At 48.8% G+C, this 19023-nt stretch overlaps 1 protein-coding gene across 4 annotated transcripts in view; it reads right to left on the reverse strand.

Annotated features, from left to right (window-relative positions):
• Window positions 1-1901: 1901 nt before the first annotated feature.
• ppargc1b (peroxisome proliferator-activated receptor gamma, coactivator 1 beta) overlaps window positions 1902-19023 on the reverse strand; it is a 57305-nt gene continuing 40183 nt past the window's right edge. For all 4 annotated transcript variants that reach the window (XM_085286979.1, XM_085286987.1, XM_085286969.1 and 1 more), the window contains exons 3-12: window positions 15613-15807; window positions 11273-11398; window positions 9045-10008; window positions 8871-8916; window positions 8085-8149; window positions 7386-7989; window positions 7140-7197; window positions 6852-6970; window positions 6404-6531; window positions 1902-6208 (exon numbers count right to left, since the gene is read on the reverse strand). In XM_085286979.1, the coding sequence (XP_085143105.1) occupies window positions 6117-6208; window positions 6404-6531; window positions 6852-6970; window positions 7140-7197; window positions 7386-7989; window positions 8085-8149; window positions 8871-8916; window positions 9045-10008; window positions 11273-11398; window positions 15613-15807 (2397 nt within the window). In that variant the 3' untranslated portion in view covers window positions 1902-6116. The remainder of the gene's footprint in view (window positions 6209-6403; window positions 6532-6851; window positions 6971-7139; window positions 7198-7385; window positions 7990-8084; window positions 8150-8870; window positions 8917-9044; window positions 10009-11272; window positions 11399-15612; window positions 15808-19023) is intronic.

Here is a 19023-nt window from a genome sequence, read left to right on the forward strand (position 1 = left end):
TGACACCTCTGTGGAATTGGACAATCAGAACATCAAACTGAAGATATTCGTATCTTTAGTCCTTCCTTTCTTGCCTCCACGCTCCCCACGCTTCAGGATCAGGTTCTGGGATGTTCTTCTGTGTTTTTGCTGGCGTGGGAATCGCAGCAGAGTCAAGAGCACGAGTGCAGCAGTGCTGGTGTAGTGCTGCCTCGTGCACAATCATCAGTGCACTCAGTGACGTGCGAATCACGGCCCAGCCAGCCGGAAACTCGCCAGCGGCCTGTTAATAGTATGCTGTTTAACCAGGGGAAGACTGGAGAGAGGGCATGTCCTCCTCTGTATGAGAGAGCAGGTCAGGCCGTGGCCAGGCACACGCTCATTAAGGTTTTACCGTTTTTCCTGCACTCGCAGGGCTGCAGCACAAACACACCCCCACAGGCAGCTCATCTGCATCGAATCCCACTCAGCATGCACCATCCTCCAGATCTGGACCGGTGTGACTCCGCCCCATCCTCAAAATGAAACCAAAGTGACAACAATCCAGTTACAGTGACCTGTCACCATCAGCCTGTCAGTTAAAGAGGACACACGCCCTAAATGTGCAAACTTTAACACGTAATGTGACTTACAGAACCCCCGCCCCCTGCCGTTGTGAAGGGGGAAATTATCTATAGAGATCAGAACAGGCTGTGTATCAGGCTGGAAACATGTTTATTTTAACATGGGACTCTATGGGAGTGACTCACTACTGCCTCTGCTGGATGCTAGAGGAACTGCAGTGGTTGGTGGTTTAAAGCCAACCTCATTTTTCAGCTCTGAAATTCAAAATCCTGCTCCTCACATAAATAATCAGACCCCATCTTATCTTAATGACTTTATAGTACCAAATCACTCCATTAGAGCGCTTCACTCTCACACTGCAGGCTTATTTGTTGTTCCTAGAGTATTTAAAAGTAGAATGGGAGGGAGAGCCTTCAGTTTTCAGGCCCCTCTTGTGTGGAACCAGCTTCCAGTTCAGTTCAATCTTTCATTCAGGAGACAGACACCGTGTCTCGTCAGTCAAACAGACGGCACAGTGACTAAAATTTATTTGCGTCAGCGTAGTTTACTGTGACATGCACTCAACATCCCCGTGCACGACGTACCAAGTCACAGAGTTTAGTCTTAAACACTTTTGGCTCCGGAGACGATTTTGGAAATATGAGATGCAGTAATTTTTCAGAAGTGACATTTACTCTCAGGACTGGATCCAGCAACACTGAGTTCTTATTTGATCCTATTTACAGGAAACTGGCCGTCTCTAGCAGTGGAAGTATTGGATGCAGTATTGCAGTTCTCCTTCGTACTTCAACACAACATGAGTATTATTCTGAAAATCCGCCTATAAAGAAAGCACTTCCACTCTGCTAACAACGTCCCTGTATCAGAAACCAGCCATTCCCTCCACACTCGCCTCCGGCCTGCACTCGTGACCTGTGGGCAGCTCTTGGCCCTGCAGGTCTGATGAGCAGCTTCGAGGGGTGAATACTGGACAAAGTGCAGAAGTGATGGATTTGTACAGAGCCAGGAGGCCTCCCTTACCCCAGTTTGGTTGGAGATTTCTCCCGGTTAAAAGGGAGTTCTTCATTCCCACCGTCGCCAAACGTTGTTTACAGGGGAGGTCTGATTGTGTAAAGCACCTTTAGACGACTACTGCTGCGATTGGTGCTGTATGACAGGTGGTGACAGCATGAAAACTGAACATACTGTGGGCTGAAGCTGGTGAACCACAGACTGCTGCATTAAAACAGCAGAAAAAGCTTGTTTACGTGGGACAGAGTCAGTGGCTTCAATTTTCGGTCTTGACAAACGGCTGGAGACCTGGGTGGTCTTCCGGTGGCTTCGCCCGTTTGTGCCAAAAAGCAGCACGTGCACTGAAGGTTTGTTCATTAGGATTTTATTTTTGGAGGCAAATCAATGAATATATGTACTTTATACAGTATATGAGGAGCACATCTCTACAGTTTAATAATGTAAACAATCTCTGAAGAGAAATGTATTCAGTTTAAAAGGAAGCCATAATCTTCTGTTTTAAACTATTTACATGAATTAAAATATAATTTATAACATCAGATACTCCGCTTCTATGAAACTAGATTTTAACAATTCAAAAATACTGAAATGCCTTTGTCTCCACATTCTGCAGACATATGAATTCACACAAAACCAAAGACGTCCAAACTAAGTGGCATATAAATAAAAAAGAAGACACGCAAAATAAAACCAACATATGTAAAAATATAAAATCTCACTAGCAGTATTTACCTTTTTGTCTTTTACCAAAAACTAAGTTAAAAAAGAAAAAATAAGAATTTGTGAATCTGATAGTCATTAGATGTAAATAGACAGGAAATCAATAGAAATGAGAAACGATGAAACGAGTATGCCCTTTGTCGAGTTTCCAAACTCACATTTAGCAGATAAAGACGCGTCGATGCTGGGCTCCATTCTCAAACCAAAAACCCGACAAGATGTGAAACGAGGCGTGATCGGACGCGCTTTTTTTTTTTTTTTTTTAAATGGCCACGGCGTCGCCAACGTAGAAAACCCAAGACGTTACGTGTTTTTCCACGAGCTGCGAGCCAAGCTCTTTATTACTGAAGATTTTTTAAAATTTTTTTGGTTAACCTGCCTAACAAATGATTTTCTTGCCATTTCCCATTTTTCTGAAAGGAAGAGTGGAAAGAAAGGTATTGCATTGTGACGAGGGTATTCCCTTTGGAAGGTTTTTTTTTTAATTATTTGGATTTGCTGCCTGCTGACCTAGGACCTAGACCAGGCAGACAGCACTTTTATATATATATATATGTATGTATGCTGAAATGTGTTCTCAAAACACTCAGGAGAATGATCAACATCAAAGTTTTCTATAAGAAATTATATAATCATCTAGATATCTACACAAACACACAAATATATATTCATATATATGTATATATTTTTTATAATATGGCTATTGAAAAAAGTTGTAATTACGTCAGTAATTATTTAATAATAAACCACATTGGATTGGAAAGGAGGTTAAACAGTAATAATAAAAGCTAGTGGTTCCCCCGGCTGGTTTTTAAGGCTTGCCGTTTGGAGACGGGGGTAGCTGATGTCGTTCACCTGGAGGACTGACTGCAGAAACCCCTCTCGGTCTCAGATTTTCAAATTAAAAGCAGGGCGGAAACCTCAGCCAGAAACTCCGCCCACACACCTGTGCCTCTGCGGGGGGAGGGGGGGGGGGTGCAGATATTTAACAGGGTCAAACCGGCGACAGCTTCCTTTTGTTTCCCCCCTCTCACATCCCGTGTTCTGGTCGCGGTGTGGATCGGCTGCTGCTGACACACGACAGAAACTCCTTCCCATTGGCTCTTTGATGGGAAACGCCGTTTCACCGTTTGTGACAATTTTGTGCAAGAGTAAATTCAGATGGCCATTCACGACGCACCGCTTTCCTCCCGCTGCGGTCTGCGCACAGAGCATCCGGCAGTACACCTCAGCACCACCCACACACATTATTTCCTCAGGATGTGAGGATGGCTGTAATCAGAAGATTATTACGTATTGCATCTTAAATTGCTTTTTCAGAAAACTGAAAACAAAACGAATCGTTTCATAAACAGCAAAGAAATGGGACGTGCTAGTGTGACGGACTAAAGGGAACTACAGTGTTGGATTTCCTCCCCGACCCAAACCAGCACCTCCCGCCTGATTCAGAATCAACAGTGACCCACCACCTTTACAAAAACACACAATACATTTTATGTTTACAATGAGGCATAGTGCTATGTACACATTATATACTCATATATTTCTTTTTAACATGTAAACCAGCACATTCTCTCACTTTTGAGTAGTATACATACTAAGCACAAATACTCATTCAGGGGTTCTTGTTCCTCCATCAGTATGTATACGTTTTGGACATCAGTGAGCCTTGGGGGAGGGGTGCGGCCCCCCCGGGACACTTTGCTTGCTGTTGTTTTAGTTTGAAACACTGAATAAGGCGCCTTTGTACTTAGTGTGCGTTCCTAATAAAGTCAGACAAGAATCAAGTGATGTAAACATTAAATTTTTTGTGTGTTACCAACAAGTCGATTAGATAGAGAAAGGAAGAGGAAGGGGAAAGAAGTGGGAGGAGTCTGGGGAAGGCCCGGAACCCTCAAACCCAAAGAGAGAGAGCGAGAGAGAGAGAGTCGGGCCGGGAGCGAGGATGAGCAGATCAGGATTGGGCGCATTCCCGAGGAAGAACGAGGGAAAGACGGGTAACCTGACCTGCTCCGCCCCCCTGGCCCGGCCCAGGTTAGGGTTAGCATCAGTAGTGTCCAACTTAAACACGAGACGAAGACGAAACACTCAGCTACACGAGGACACGGTCGAGACTCGAAGAAACAGACACGCCGAGGACCGCCGTGAGGCGGCCCCGGACACAGAGAGTAGCCCCCCATCGTGGCTAGTAGTGGTAGGAGTCGCAGTATTAAAAGAAACCCACCCACACTGCCCATCAGCAAAGAAAAGCCCCACACCGAAAACACAGAGCAAAGAAACCAGTGACAGACACTTATAAAAGAGGAGGGGGAGAGCGTACACAGACAAAGGGCGGGGGCGGATGGATGTGAGGTAGAGATGCTCATCTGAAGCAGGCGGGAAACCCCCGCTCTGTTCCTTCCCTTTCGGCCGGCCCCTTGCTCGTCCTCGGGCCATATCATGCCACCTCGCCGTCAGCTGTGGAGGCTCTCTCCCTTTGACAGGGTGCTGCTGCTGCTAGCTGCGCAGGGAATGTAAATCGGCCGCAAGCGGACGACCGCTGAGGCCGGAGCGGCTCACGCAGCCCTGCCAGTGTAGCCTTTTAAAGCACCGGAGAGCTCCACAATCTTTGGGCGAGCAGAAACGGGGAAAACGCCACGATTACATTCAGGTCCTCGAATACATTCCACGAGACCAGCCGATCCTTCTGCGTGCTGTCGAGGGCAAGGCTCGCGCCGCGGCCGGCCCACACACGTGACCCGCGGGCAGCTCTTGGCCCCACAGGGCTGATGAGCAGCTTCAAGGGGTGAATACTGGACAAAGTGCTGGATTTGTACAGAGCGCTCTCCATTTTCCTCACGCTTGCTGCTGTCCAGATGTAAACAGTAACGGTTGCATTGGCGGTTGGGAGGCTCCCATCAGGGAGACAGGGAGGCTCTAAGATCTGGGAAAAGTGTTTCCAACTTTCGTCCTGGTTCTGATGGATGTGGGCAAACTAATCTGTGCCTATGCCTCCATCTCAGGCCACGCCTCCAGGCGTTCAAGTAAACTCACATCTTATTTCAGTGCGTGTGAACGAGTGCGGGAACACTTTTCCCAAATCCCGAAAGCCTTCGTCTGTGAAGCAGCAGCAGCAGCAGCCGTAACGTCAGCATGGCGGAGATCGGAGGGAGGGACAGCAGAAACAGGTGCGTCCTTACAGTGCATAGATCAAATCAAGGAAGCACTACAATTACAAAAAGGAAAAAACATGATTTTTTTTTCTTCATATTAGATTTGTAAACTTTCTCAGTCATAAAATAATTACATTAAACGTTTTCTTATATTCTTTGTCCATAACACACACACACAGTAATTTTAAAATTAATAACATCCACAATTTGTCGCTGAAACAAAGCAGGTTCTTTTTTGGGGTTATGCGACTGCACGAGCAAATGCAGCTCGTAGTCGCCTGTCGTGACCTCAGAGGGGCATTTCTCTTTTTTTACAAAACAAACAGAACAACGAACACATGGGGACACACACCACAACAACCAACGCCACGCAGGGATAGCAAGGATCTGCTACTGGGTCTCTCACGCCCGCTTGTCCACAGCGAGGCGACGGCATCCCAGTGCAGACAAGAAAGCAGCACAGAAGCGATCTCTCTGAAGTGACCCTGCGGCGCCTCGTTTATGAGCAGTGTCCTCCGGTGAAAGAACTTAAAAAAACGAGGTCCTCATTGTTTATTCCAACGGTAAAAATGTAAACATTTCGCGAGGTCGTCTTGTGAGGAGGAACCAGGAGTCAGTCTGAGGGCAGAGCCGCGTCGCTGCAGGGCTGATGCTCTTTACTAAGGCTGGCCAGACGGTGGACCTCTACTGTCAGCGGTGCAGGGACTTTTGGGCCTCCTTCAGCAAAGTGTCAAAGTCCATTGCGTCGTACTTGCTCTTGACCGGGCCGGGACCTGCCTCATCTGAAACACACAGAGCAAAGCTTCAGGTCAGGCGTGCTGCTGGGAAACAAACCACAGCTGGGTGCGTGCCCCGCCTCTACAGGCGGGAGGATGCTCTGCGGTAGCTGAAGCGCTCTTCCTCTGCAGCACTAATGACTGACACACCTGTCCAGGTTACTGAGTGCACCTGTGAGTGCTGCTGTGTGCGTTCATTACCGAGGTCTATGTAGCGCTTCCTCGTCAGCCTCCGCGGGCTCACCGGTCCGTTCTGGAAAACACCTTCCCGCTCTCTCCAGTGCTTCTGAACGCCCGATGAGCGGATCTTTATCACCCCGCAACGCTCCCTACAGGCCGGCAGAGGACAGGCGGTGCATTAGCTTACTGGTGCTTTAAGGTGTGATGCAGACACGTGACATCCTGGATACAATGAAGCAGTGACTTCGCCTCTGACCCCAAAACAAAACTATTACATCAACACCACCAAATGTTTGGGTTTGTCTGCAACAACAGGAGCGGGCGCCATCATTAAATTAAAATTTCAAAGTCACATTTAATGAGCCCCTCAGGAAGTGACCCTCTCTGACCTTTAGGGGCTGTGGCCAATCACGGGACAGACTCAATGACACACACACACACACACACACACACACACACACACACTTACTCGTTGCAGATGATGACTTTGCAGTCCTCTGCTTTGCCGAAAATCTGAAAGCGTTTCCTCAGCATGTTCTGGGTCACGCTGCTCGGCAGGTTGTGGATGTAAAACACCTGGCAGTTGTCCTGGCAACAGGGAAACCATGGCAACAGTCAGGACAAAGGACAATACAGAATACTGAAAGATGTGTGAACTAAAGCGAGGGGAGGCCGAGCGCAGAGCTGCTCTCAGGTACGCAGAGGCACACCTGACTGTGGCTACATCAGCACTCAGGCTCTGGAACGACGAACGTACCTCGTCAGGATTGGCTTTGATCCCCTGCGTGTCGTCAGGACAAATCTCCGAGTTCTCACTGAAAGAGCAGGGGTGGTTGAATGCGAGATTAGGACAAACACGAGGTGAAAATGAAAGACACGAGCAGGTAACAGGTGACTGCGGCAAAGAAAAAAACCTGTGTTCCAGAAATAATGACCTCTGATCTTTGACAATGTAAGACTCACTGGGATTCTGCTTCTACCCCCCCCCAAGTGTCCATCTTACCTGGAGTCTTTCTTGCTGGAGGGGGAGTTAGGGCACAGGTGGGGGATGGGCGAGGGCGAGCGAGACACCGACGAGCCCTCTGCCTCTTCTTCAGAAGCTGGCGGCGTGGCAGCGTCCGACTGGCGGTCTGATGGGGGTGACGATGACGATGTCAGCTGCTCCCGCGGCTCTGCAGCCTCCGGGTGCACCAGCCCGTCTTCGCTCTCCTTCCCTTCCCGCTCCTCCTCGGCCACTCTGGGAGTTGGAGCACCGACTCTCTCGCTCTCTGCTCGTCCCTGTAACATGGCGCCAAAGATGGCAGCGCTACGCTTGCGGCTCTCGCCGAGGCTCAGCAGACAGTAGTCATGGTCACCAAAGCCACGGTGGGCGTCAGTCTCGCTGGCCTGGCCCATGCGCCTCAGCTGAGCGTATAGCTCCGTCTGCTCTGGCAGCTTCCGCTGGTGGTGAGCCCGGCTCGCCCAGGACGAGGTCTTTACGGCAGCACTGCTGTTTGAAGCCAGGTGGGCGGGCTCGCTTCCGCCACCTCCACCTTTTCCTCCGTCTGCCGGCTTGAACAGCTCGTCTTCCACGGGCTTGTGAGGCGGAGTCGTGGGAGGGGTGAGACCTGAGTGGGGACGACAAAGGCTTGAGTACATGAGCGAGAAACAGCATGTGCAGCTATGATGTCATCGCGTGGGGCCCCAGCAGCAAGAGGCTTACCCGCCGTTCCGCACAGGTCCACGCTGAGCGTCTGCTCAAAGGCCTTGGTGCTGTACTGGGACTCTCTGCCGGATCAAAGCAGAGGACACGTTAGAGCCCTGAACACAATCACCATTCAATAATGTTCAAAAAAGTACTCTGTCTGCCCAAATTAAATTCTGAGAAACCAGCCAGGGTCCTGATGAATCTGGGTCTGGCTTAAAAGTTCAGAAATGGCCCCATGGATGGTGCTGAAGCCTTTTATCCTGAAATCTCATCAGACCCACAGGTGAGCAGCCGGAATGTGATGGTTCTTCCTGTTTTGGTTACCTTATGCTAGAACTTCTGATGAACATGAGCGTCTTTTATACTGAAGTAAAAGTGAGCTCAACTGGAGAGAGACCGTTTCACTGCAGGGTAAGTGATGTCCCTGTGTTCCTGCACGGAGCCTTAAATTTAGTGTCAGCCCAAACAGTGCACACACTGACAAACTGCCAACCATTCAAATTTTTATAATTAAGATCATTAAGCAAATACCCAAACAGGAAGAAACGAATGAATGGAGGTTTTTATGGTTTCCAAGTGATTAACAGTCATTTGCATGTTTACAGGCTTTAGATTAGCACAGCTGAAACAATCCTCTCAGCATCATAATCTGAAGTATGTTCAGCGTGGAGCGCCTGCTGAGTCACCTCTGCACTGCTGTCAGCTCAACGTTAGTAAACCTAAAGTGAAGTTTCCGGCCTAAATAACTATGGTGCACCTGCATGATGAAACCTACAGGTACTCTGAGCTGTGAATACTCACCCTGCAGACTTTGTGTTGAGAGGCAGACACAGGCAGGCTGGCTTTTCTGCAACCACAACAAAAATCCTCTCACTGCCATGTACAAACTCATCAGCATGTAGGTCAGTATTGCTGTGACGAGGTCACACTCGCAGGCCCCGCCTTCACGAACGAAGGAGGACGTGCGTGACGTACCGTGGCAGCAGGGGTGACTCAGCTCACTGGACGTTAGCTTTCCCCTCAACGTCTCCGTCGCGCTTTCCCCTCCAGCTTGGGTGGGCGGCAGTTTGAGCCCCACCCGTCCCTCCTTCCTGTCTTCTTCCCTGGCCCGTTCAGGCCGCAGCCTTTTGGCAAAGCGGCTGGGAAACGATGCCAGCCGGCGTGAGCGCCGAACTGAGAAGGAGCCGCTGCAGTCTGCAGTCTTCTCCAGGCTTCGTGGTGGCTCAGAGGAGTGGCTTCTCCTCTCAGGGGTCTCAAGGTCTGGCTTGGGGTTGGCGGAGGTGGGGATTTGGGCCGGGCCTGAGGGAGCGGGTTCTCCCGTTCGGTCGGGGCTGAGAGAGTAGGGTGGGCGGTGCAGTCTGTAGGGCTTGCTCACGTCAAAAGAGCTGCTCTGCTGCAAGAGCGTGCGGAGAAGGGAGTCTGCCTTCATCTCCCTTCGCCGAGCGAAGGGGAGCTTCCTGGTGGCGGTGCTGGCTGACCCAGTCGAGCCCCCGCCGGTCCCGGGACCAGCCACCAGTACCACTCTACTGTGAGAGGTTGTGGCAGGTGAGCGGGGGGCCTCAGGTCGGGCCCGGGACCGCAGCAGGTCACGGTCCTTACGATCCCAGCCCTGTTGCTTGCGCGAGGGCAGGCAGTAGGTGTGCATGTACCTGATCAACTCCACCACAGACTGCAGCTCCTTCTCTGAGCTGAACTGAGGCTTCGGTGCCTCAACGGGGGCAGCGGCCACGCTTGCCGCTCCCTCTGCTTCACTGCTGGAGGACTCCTCCTCCTCTTCTTCCTCCTCAGACTCACTGTCCTCGTCCTCCTCTTCCTCGTCCTCCTCCTCCGTGTCAGGAGCCGCAGTGTCCTCCGTGGTGGTGAGGTGGCGGTGAAGCTCTGTGCACAGACGCCCAGCGGGACGCACCGCCCGGGGCTTCCTCTCCTGAGGGACGTCACTCTGAAGATGGAGACAAACAAGCGGTTAGAACAGGAAGTGCTCTGCATTACAGGATAAAAAACATGGCAGTGGGGGCGTGTCTACCAACAACCTGCAAAAAGCACTGCCCAAATGAGCACCACAGTCTACCAAGAGCATAAACCAGAGGGTGAGAAACAAGGTGAGCATGTAGGAAAAAATAACATGCGAGGGAAATATGATGATGCTCAGCTCTGTGTGTGCACCGCTGAGCAAAAACAGCTCGGCTCACTGTAAAAATGTACTATAACGTAACTTTATTAAGTATCCATGGCAATAGATGTTGTTTCCCTCTGCAGGAGGCAGTATCAGTGCCATAAATGATTTTGAAGCCATACTACCTCACAATGCTACTGAGTAGCTGTAGTCTGTTGTGATTGTTATCACAACAGATGATAAGGATCAGTGTAATTAGACTCAAATTCTACAACAATTCTCAGAATTGCTTTGTGTTTGACGCCAGTGTGCTGGTAGACGGCATGTTCAGGTGGCTCAGAGAATCTGATGGAATTTGGAAGCTGGATTTTAAAGAAAACAAGCCATCGGGACGAAACAAAAACACGATCTGAAGGACAAGAAAGGAAAAGTCAAAAGGCCTTTCTGTGCCTAGATATTTAAAAGCTTGTGGAACAACTTTTTGGTCTACAGCCCTTGTAGCATCGGTGCTGTGAGCTAACACAGTTCAGGCCTGCTATGCAGTAATGAAGGATGCAACTACAGCAGCCTGTAGTCTTCCACTACATCCTGATGCTTCAGATGAACTGTTTTGTTTCATTCTCCTGTCTGCAGCTGTTCCTGGAAATGAAAAATGAAGCCCCACACAACAAAACATGGAAGCGGTTTCCTGCCCTGCACAGAGGCTCACGTTTAATGTCTGTGCTGCGTGCAGCTGTGGATTATCCACATAACTCACTGCTGCCCTCACACCATCTGCCACAGCACAGCTACGCGGCTCTAAAGCTAAAGCCACAGCTCTGTGAACTCCGTCCAGCATCAACAGCATCCTCTCCTCGGGAAGGTCTCGGCAAGCTTTTATTCTACAGCTTAACAATCTGTAAAAACTGCTTCGTACTGTACCATTTACTGCTGATGTACTACTACCTACGCAGCCACGAGTACTGCGTCGACTCATTGTAAAAATCCAGAGACTGGAGAATTTAATTTTGATAATTCGTTGCTCTGTTGAAAACCTAATTCAACAAGTAGTGAACTTTTAAACAGCACGTACTGACAGGAAGTGTCTCACCTTCAGCAGAGGCCTGACCGGACGAAGGCGCAAGCTTCTGTTGCAGTAGCGATGGCCATTCACGCCCTCTTTGTGCACGTCCATGCCTGCAGGCATGTTGGGAGGCGTCAGCAGCAGCTTCTTCAGCTGAGGAGGAAGAAAATCAAAAGGTTTCAGAAGTGTCTTCATGACGTAGACATAGAGCGCCGCTTTGTGCGCGTGCACGACGGCGAGGCAGATGTACAAATGTAGTAAAAACACAAACACGGGAGAGGGCTCACAGAGAGATGAATGCGCCAGTTTTTAATCTACGTTCTGTCAGCTGTTAACACTTCGCTGATGGATGTTTGTACAAGAGTAACATGCAGGCCGGGTCAACATACTGTACATTTATCACTCGACTAAAGCTGACAGCGACACGGCACGCTCACGTTCCCATTAAAAACTCTCTCTTTCTATAATAACCGAGCACGACTGCTCCTTCATCCCTCCATCACAGTCTTCTTACAGGCATGAAGCCAACCTGTCCTTCATCATCCCCCAGTATTACCCTTCAGCTGAATATTAACACTAGCACCCCCCAAGCCCCGCCCACTGTCCTCGTCGCCCATTCAGTGCAGGTCTGAGCTTCATGTCAGCTCCATCAGCTCCTTTTTCAGTCTCTCTGAATCGCTGGTAGAAACTCACGGATGTTGCCGCTTTATAAAAACTCTATTTCTGATTGGGGCCGTCACATGTAAGCAACATTATATGAAGACCTACTGCAGGGCGTGCAGAGCGTTTATGATGGCGTGATGCTGCGGCTGACTCTCTGGAGGTCAGCATTAGAAGCTGTGTACCTGTGAGCGACGCTGCACATCATCACCAGCCGTCAGCACTGGCTGCAAGCACACATCGTTAATGGGCCACAGCGGCTCTTTGTGGGCGAGCCAACTTGGCTCTGAGCGCGTGCTGATGCTCCGCTCAGAGTCCCATTGAGGGGCGTGAAAGTGGCAACTGAAGGTTTGTGTCTGTTTGGACCACTGAAAGCATCCGGGGCCCTCAAACACACAGTTTACTCTTCTTCGCTCTACTCTACTCTGGACACCTCCCACAGCTTCAGTGGCCTCATCAATGGAGGCCTTGTTCTACACTGGGACAAATAGTCATGAAGAAAGAGCCAAGGGCCAATCACATGTGAACAAACTGCAAGAGTGTGCACAAGCACCGAAAGAGGGGGACACGGTGCAGAGAAAACACATGTTAAAAGCTTCTGCACGGCTCTTTTAGCTCTGAGGAAACTGAACTTGTCACTGTTTATGCAGCTTTATACGTATATGTCATGTAATTATAATCACGCCACACAGACACGACTTTTAGAAGACTTTGGAACAAAATTTAGGATTCTAGGATTTGTCAGTAGAGGCCGCCACCTCATTTAAGCCTGAACACAGTGACAGCAGTCATGTGACAGCACGCAGAGTAAAGAGAATAATGTTGTTAGGAGGCTGCTCTGCCTGCATGGATGTCCGGCTGCTGCACCTGTGAGAACACCTTCACTTTTTAAAATTGTTTCTCAAGTCAAACGCAGCCCTGTGCAGTGTAATAATTTAAAGCTATTTAAAGAGTCTCAGAGTTGCATCTGTCACAATCAAACTGCTCTGGAGTTTTCTACATGTGGACCTTTGGGATCAATATTATCAAAAGTGCACCAAAACTTCAAGAATAAACGACGGCGACAGTCATGAAGTCTGAGCTGGCGTTTCTGTGACCTTCGGGGTCTCGTACTTACAACCTGAGTTCTGGCTGACTGATGACCGCCGAAGCTTCAAGGACAAACGTGTGAGACAGCAGAGACGACGGCATGTCGTGGCGTGACAGCTCACTATCTTTGGCCTGTTTTGCACCAAACAAAAGCTTCATTGCATTTAACCGCCTGCAGCGATGCCCGACTTCCTGCCGGCACACACTCACCGTTAGCGCTCACAGGCTTGACTGCTTCTTTTTTGGCTTCCTCAACAGCCAAACTGTCCTGATTACTGAAACATTTACCGTCACTGCAATTTCCACCAATTTGGAAGGAATGCCCTATTTTCCTGCTAATGCCTCTCAGATCCGTCCCCACTACTGTTAGTACACTAGAGTACTCCAGTCATACAGTAAAACCTCTGTCTTACTACCTTGTATATAAGTATTATTCCTAAACGTGTCGTTGGTGATGTGTTCTGCATGTTGTCAAACTGAACACTCAATCCCAGTGGTGTCACTAAAACAGCTCGCAGTGGGTGCACACACTTTACAGTGTAGCTTTAAATGAACAGGGATAACGATGATGGGGCCCTGGACACTGGACATGATTACACCAACACTGTCAAGGCTCCACCTACGTGTCTGTTAGTGTCTGTGGTTCTGTAGTCTTAGTGTTCAGATATTATTTAGGTGGGGAACAGAACCTCTCATCATTTATATTTGGCGCTCCTTGACCTCTTGGTCCTTTTGTATACATACGTGAGAAGCATGAGGCATAAAAATGCACAGATTCCTTCTTTTATACTGCACCGCACCGACCTCTGACCCCAGCTCCAACCTCTGACCCCAGCACAGATATGAGCAGGTCTCAGTTACATTAAGTTAGTAAAAGCATGAAGTGGAGGTGCTGGGGTGGGGTGGGTTGCAAAGCGGTTTGAAGAGGTAACAGCAGGCAGGCTCCCACCCTGAGCCTGGTTCTGTTGGAGGTTTCTTTTTGTTCAAACAGTTTTTCCTTTCCACTGTTACCAAGTGCTTGCTCCTAGGGGGTTGTCTCATTGTTGGGGTTTTCTCTCTATTACTCCAGTATAAAGTATAAAGCGGCTTGAGGCCAAAGCAGTTACTACAGTGCACCTGTACCAGAGAAGAGCAACGGCTGATATGCTGCCATCGCTCAGTCTGCTTCCTCACGGCTTGAACACACTGCAGCACAGCTGCATTCACTGTAAGGCTCCATCATTCATTTGTTGGTATAATTCTGCGGAGCAGTTCAATCCAAGGAGACTCAATGGAGTCTTCTTTCACTGTAAGAACATATTTTATTGTTCCATAAAGGATATTGACCCATTCTTATCTCACAGTCTATCACTGCATTCATTTTAGAGCCCAGCAAATGTGGCTCAACAGGGTGGTTTTATAGATGGCCTCATCGTGTCAGTACAAAAAGAAGTCAGAGCATGCTGGTAAACATTTACACTGCAGGTATTCAGACATCCGCCATGACTCACGACTGCCAAACAATAGCATCTTTGTCAGCTGCCGCTAAATCAGAGCACACAAGTAAAGCCTGCGAGCACCGTGCGCTGAGGAAGCGGGTGGATTTGTGTTTGTGACGAGAGCAACAAGACCGCATTGGAGGTAATCGCATGAGCAGTCAAATAACTTCCTGCTTCAATTACCTCCAGGCTGAGCCCAGCAGGGGGGGCTCAACAGGTTTCAGAGTTTTTGGTAAGGAGGCGACGGGCTCAGGTGCACACAAGGGCTGATAACGGGGGGAGGGGCAAGTGGGGAGAGAACAGGATTTGTTCCAGGAAGAGTGATTCAGGGAACAAGGAAGAGGCCCGGGGGGGGGGGGGGGAGAACAGACACACACACACTTCAGCACAAAGACCAACACAGACCACCTCACTCATGGTCCTGAGACTGTGTAGGTCTGCAGAATCGTCAAATCACTCACACAACTTTGAAAGTTTCCTAAAAGTCTGAAGTCAGCAGCTCGCTGTAAGAAACTGTTGTATCGCCGTTCTCAACACATCTCAGACTTTATTCTTTTTCAGGATTTCATCATTTATGACCAGATCTCATTCTCACACAAACCTCTACAAGGCGCTCTCTCTGAAGCATTTCACCCTATTTGTGTGACTGAAATAATGCCTGGTTCCCAGAAACGGGACCCCCACCCCCACACACACACAGGATGAAAGGTTACTTTGTGCTGCTCTGTTTTCCTGCAGTTAAAGGCAGACTTTGAACCTCGCAGGCCGATGAGGGGATCATGAAGGTTAGTGAACGCGACACAGATGGAGATACGGGGGAGAAAGCTGCAGGGAGAGCATGGGAAAGGAGAGGCTCAGCACGTCGGGGTGACGAGGGCTGGATAGGGTTTGAAGCTCGCATTAAAGGATCTCTGTCTGTTGGGCTGTGAGAGACGTTTGATTTGCAGACCAATGACAAAAGAGAAACAGGAGATGAATACCAAACATAACAGCCCTCTGTTATGTTTGGTATATTCATCTCCTGTTTCTCTTTTGTATACCAAACATAACAGAGGGAGATGTGGAAAATTGAGGTCCAGACCCAGAATAGAGACAAAAGAAACAGTTCTGATGCTGCTTCACGCCGCTCTGTGTTCTTACCAGAGACGGGTCCTCGGTTTCGGACCCCAGAGGCTGGCTGAAGTCCTCGGCGCTGAGAGAAAGACCATCTTCCTCTTCTTGGCTGGGCTCCTCCCCCAGGGCGGGGAACACAGAGAGTCCACCCACCTCGGCATCCACAATCCCATCCAAACTGTCGGTGAGAGCGGCGAGCAGAGCCGCGTTCTCCTCTTCTATCTGCAGGAAGAGAACATGGGCGGGATCAGGAACACCGATACAAACCTCAGAGACCCACTATTAATCCACCACACCAGATCTATCACCATCACCACATTCATATGAATGGATGGATGTTTGGATGGATGCATGGATGTATAGATGTATGTTTGGATGGATGGATGGATGGATGTATACATGGGTGGATGGATGGATGTATAGATGTATGTTTGGATGGATGGATGGATGTATACATGGGTGGATGGATGGATGCTTGGATGTATAGACAGATGTCTTGGTTCTCAGACTGAAGGACTCTTCGGGAGCTGAATCACTCCTCAAACAATGCCCCATACATTCTGATCACTCTTTCTTCTTGTTTGTGTCATTTATCACAATAACATCACAGGTCAGGTGACTCCACTCTGACCTTTGACCTTGTTATCTCCGTCAGTACGACACTGAGTTCTCTGCAATGCTGCATGTGCACTTCTGTAATGTTTCAGCATGAACATTGTCTCGTTTGAAGAAAATAATGTTTATGTGTAATTTCAGTCCAAGCTCAGCTCTCTTTCCACCGCTGGCCCTCCTGTGACATCCACACAGGAGTTGTTTACTGTTGATGAGCTGCCATCTTGCTGAGAGCAGAGTCTGGTGGAGAGGCGATAGCACGGCTGGCCTACGGGAAGCCAGCGAGCTTCATTCATCTGTCTCTCTCTTTTATCATCCAGATCCATCTGTCCCCAGCTGCCAAAACTATTTATTCCTACATTTATTCTCCATCTTCAGGCCAGCTCACGTCTTCTCTGCGGGAATCTACACAGTGCTACATCAGCAGAGGAAAGCCTTTGATTGGCTAAAAGCAATACTTAATTTAACAGTCACAGAAAAACAGATTTACATTTACCTGACAATCAAAATACAGACACTTACTTACTTACACTTTGTTAGGTACATCTGCTAGTACTGAGTTTAACTCTTCATGGCTCAGATTCAACAAGCTGCTCAGAGACTGACATCATTATGACATCATCACACAGCTGATGCAGATGTGTCTCCTGCATCTCAAAGCTGCTCTGCAGGACTGAGATCTGTGTCTGTGGAGGCTGCCTGAGTGCAGTGAACTCACAGTCATGTTCTAGAAACCAGTCTGACATGATCTGAGCTTTGAGACACGGAGCTTTGTTATCCTGCTAAAGACGGTGGAATGAGGTCATAAAGGATAGGCGTGGTCAGCGGCAGCACTCGGCCAGGCTACGGAGTTTAAACGATGCTCAGCTGGTACTGAGAGTCACACCAGCAGCAGCCTGAACACGGACACAGGCAGGATGGATCCATGCTTTAAACTCGTCAGACCAGGAGACGTTTCTCCAGCTTCTGTTGTCCAGGTTTGAGAGTCTGTGTTAGCCATAGACTCAGTTTCCTGTTCTTACTGACAGCAGTGACACTGGTGTGGTCGTCTGCTTCTGGAGCCCATCTGCTTCAAGGTTCAGAGACGCTCTTCTGCAGACTTTGGTCGTGTCCAAATTCATGGGCTGCATCCTCCTGAGGACCCGGCCTTCGCAGTCTACGTGGGCCAGGTCCTCAGAAGGTTGGGTAGGCCGGAAGTAAACGGCCGTGAAATTGGACGGTCTAGCCTTCTGATTAGCGTCACCGCTGTCTCGGTGGAGTTTAATAAACTCAGCCGTCTGCTCCTTGCTATCTAAAATATAACAGGACACTGGCGTAAATTCTCGACTGTCTCATACTTCTGTTTAATCAGGTTTCTGTTTGACGTTTAGTAGCGGCCGCCATTGTTGGAAACTGGAGTTTGGCTGGGCCGCGCTATGAATTCTGGGATATGGTAGGCCACGAAGGACACATCCGACCCATCCTTCAAATTCGGAGAAAAGGAGGACGCATTTGTCGGCTGCATTCGGAGGAGTCTACGAATTTGGACAGCCTTCGGCGCGTCGCTGTGACGTAATCGGTCTACAAATGCGGCCTCAGGAGGATGCAGCCCATGAATTTGGACACGACCTTTGGTTGTAGCGAGTGCTTACTGGAGTTATTGCTGCCTTCCTATCAGCTCTAAGTAGACTGTCCATCCTCCTCTGACCTTAGCGAGTCATTTCCTCCCACAGAGCTGCTGCTGGCTGGTTATTTCCTCTGAGCTCAGAGATGGTTGGAGATCAGTGTGTGAAACACTCAGACCAACAACCATGCCACATTCTTTCTTCATCATTCTGATGCTCGGTCTGAGCTTCAGCAGCTTGTCTTGCCGTGTGATTGGCTGACACACGAACAGCTGAATAGATGTCCACTGAGCATGTGTGGGCTTTTATTGCTAAAATCATAATTCTAAATCAATTTGCTCTTTCCTTTCCTGATCTCTGCACTCTGAGGTTAAATTAAGTCACACAAACACGATCGATAACCTCCAGCTGGGGATGAGATTGCGACACGCGACCGTAAATAAGCACCATATTGACTGATAGCAGAGGGGCAGAGACACTGGGAGGGCTTCATGTGCCTGCTTATCACTCTATTCATTACTCGTATTCATAATCAAACGCGGTCTGACCATCTACACTGCTGTTTTAATCTGATCAATATAGTATTGACTGAAATATAACATATCAGAGGAATGAAGGGGGGTACTGTGTTTTTCAAAGCTGTACATGTGCAGAGTGAGTTTGCAGAAACAGAAAAATGAGTGAACACAGACCAGAACGCATCAGGAGGAGCAGTTACTGGTGACAAACACAGAAAGGAAAAAGTGCCATGAAGCCATCAAAGAGCTCCCGATACCACAAAGGCCGGGAAGTAAAGCAGCTGCAGTGTTTGATCGAGACAAAGAACCAGAAAAACGGTGAGATTAACGCGCCCGTTTCCTCTTCGTGTATTTTCTTATTAGTCGGCTGCTGTTAGACATGAAGAATCTCACAGCTGTAACTTCTCAGTATGAATACACCTGTGTCCATGATTGTGTCTTTGCGACTGTGTGTGTGATTTTGTCTGTGCTGTATGATTGTGTCTGTAACTGTGTCTGTTGTGTGTCTGTGATTGTGTTTGTGCTGTATGATTGCGTCTGTAACTGTCTGTGTTGTGCGTCTGTGATCTTGTGAAGTTTAGTTTCGTGTCAGCAACAGGAAGTCAAAGAGTCGCTCAGGCGTCAGCTAATGTGGATCGAAGTAAGAATAAAACTGAGGCGCTCAGAGTGCAGACAGGGGCTGTGGGTGTTTATTTACCTGAATT

This window comes from Mchenga conophoros, linkage group LG2, assembly GCF_057382185.1.
Source record: "Mchenga conophoros isolate Kocher_MC1m ecotype Shallow Benthic linkage group LG2, M_conophoros_male_GT1.1, whole genome shotgun sequence".
Taxonomy (NCBI): Eukaryota; Metazoa; Chordata; class Actinopteri; order Cichliformes; family Cichlidae; genus Mchenga; species Mchenga conophoros.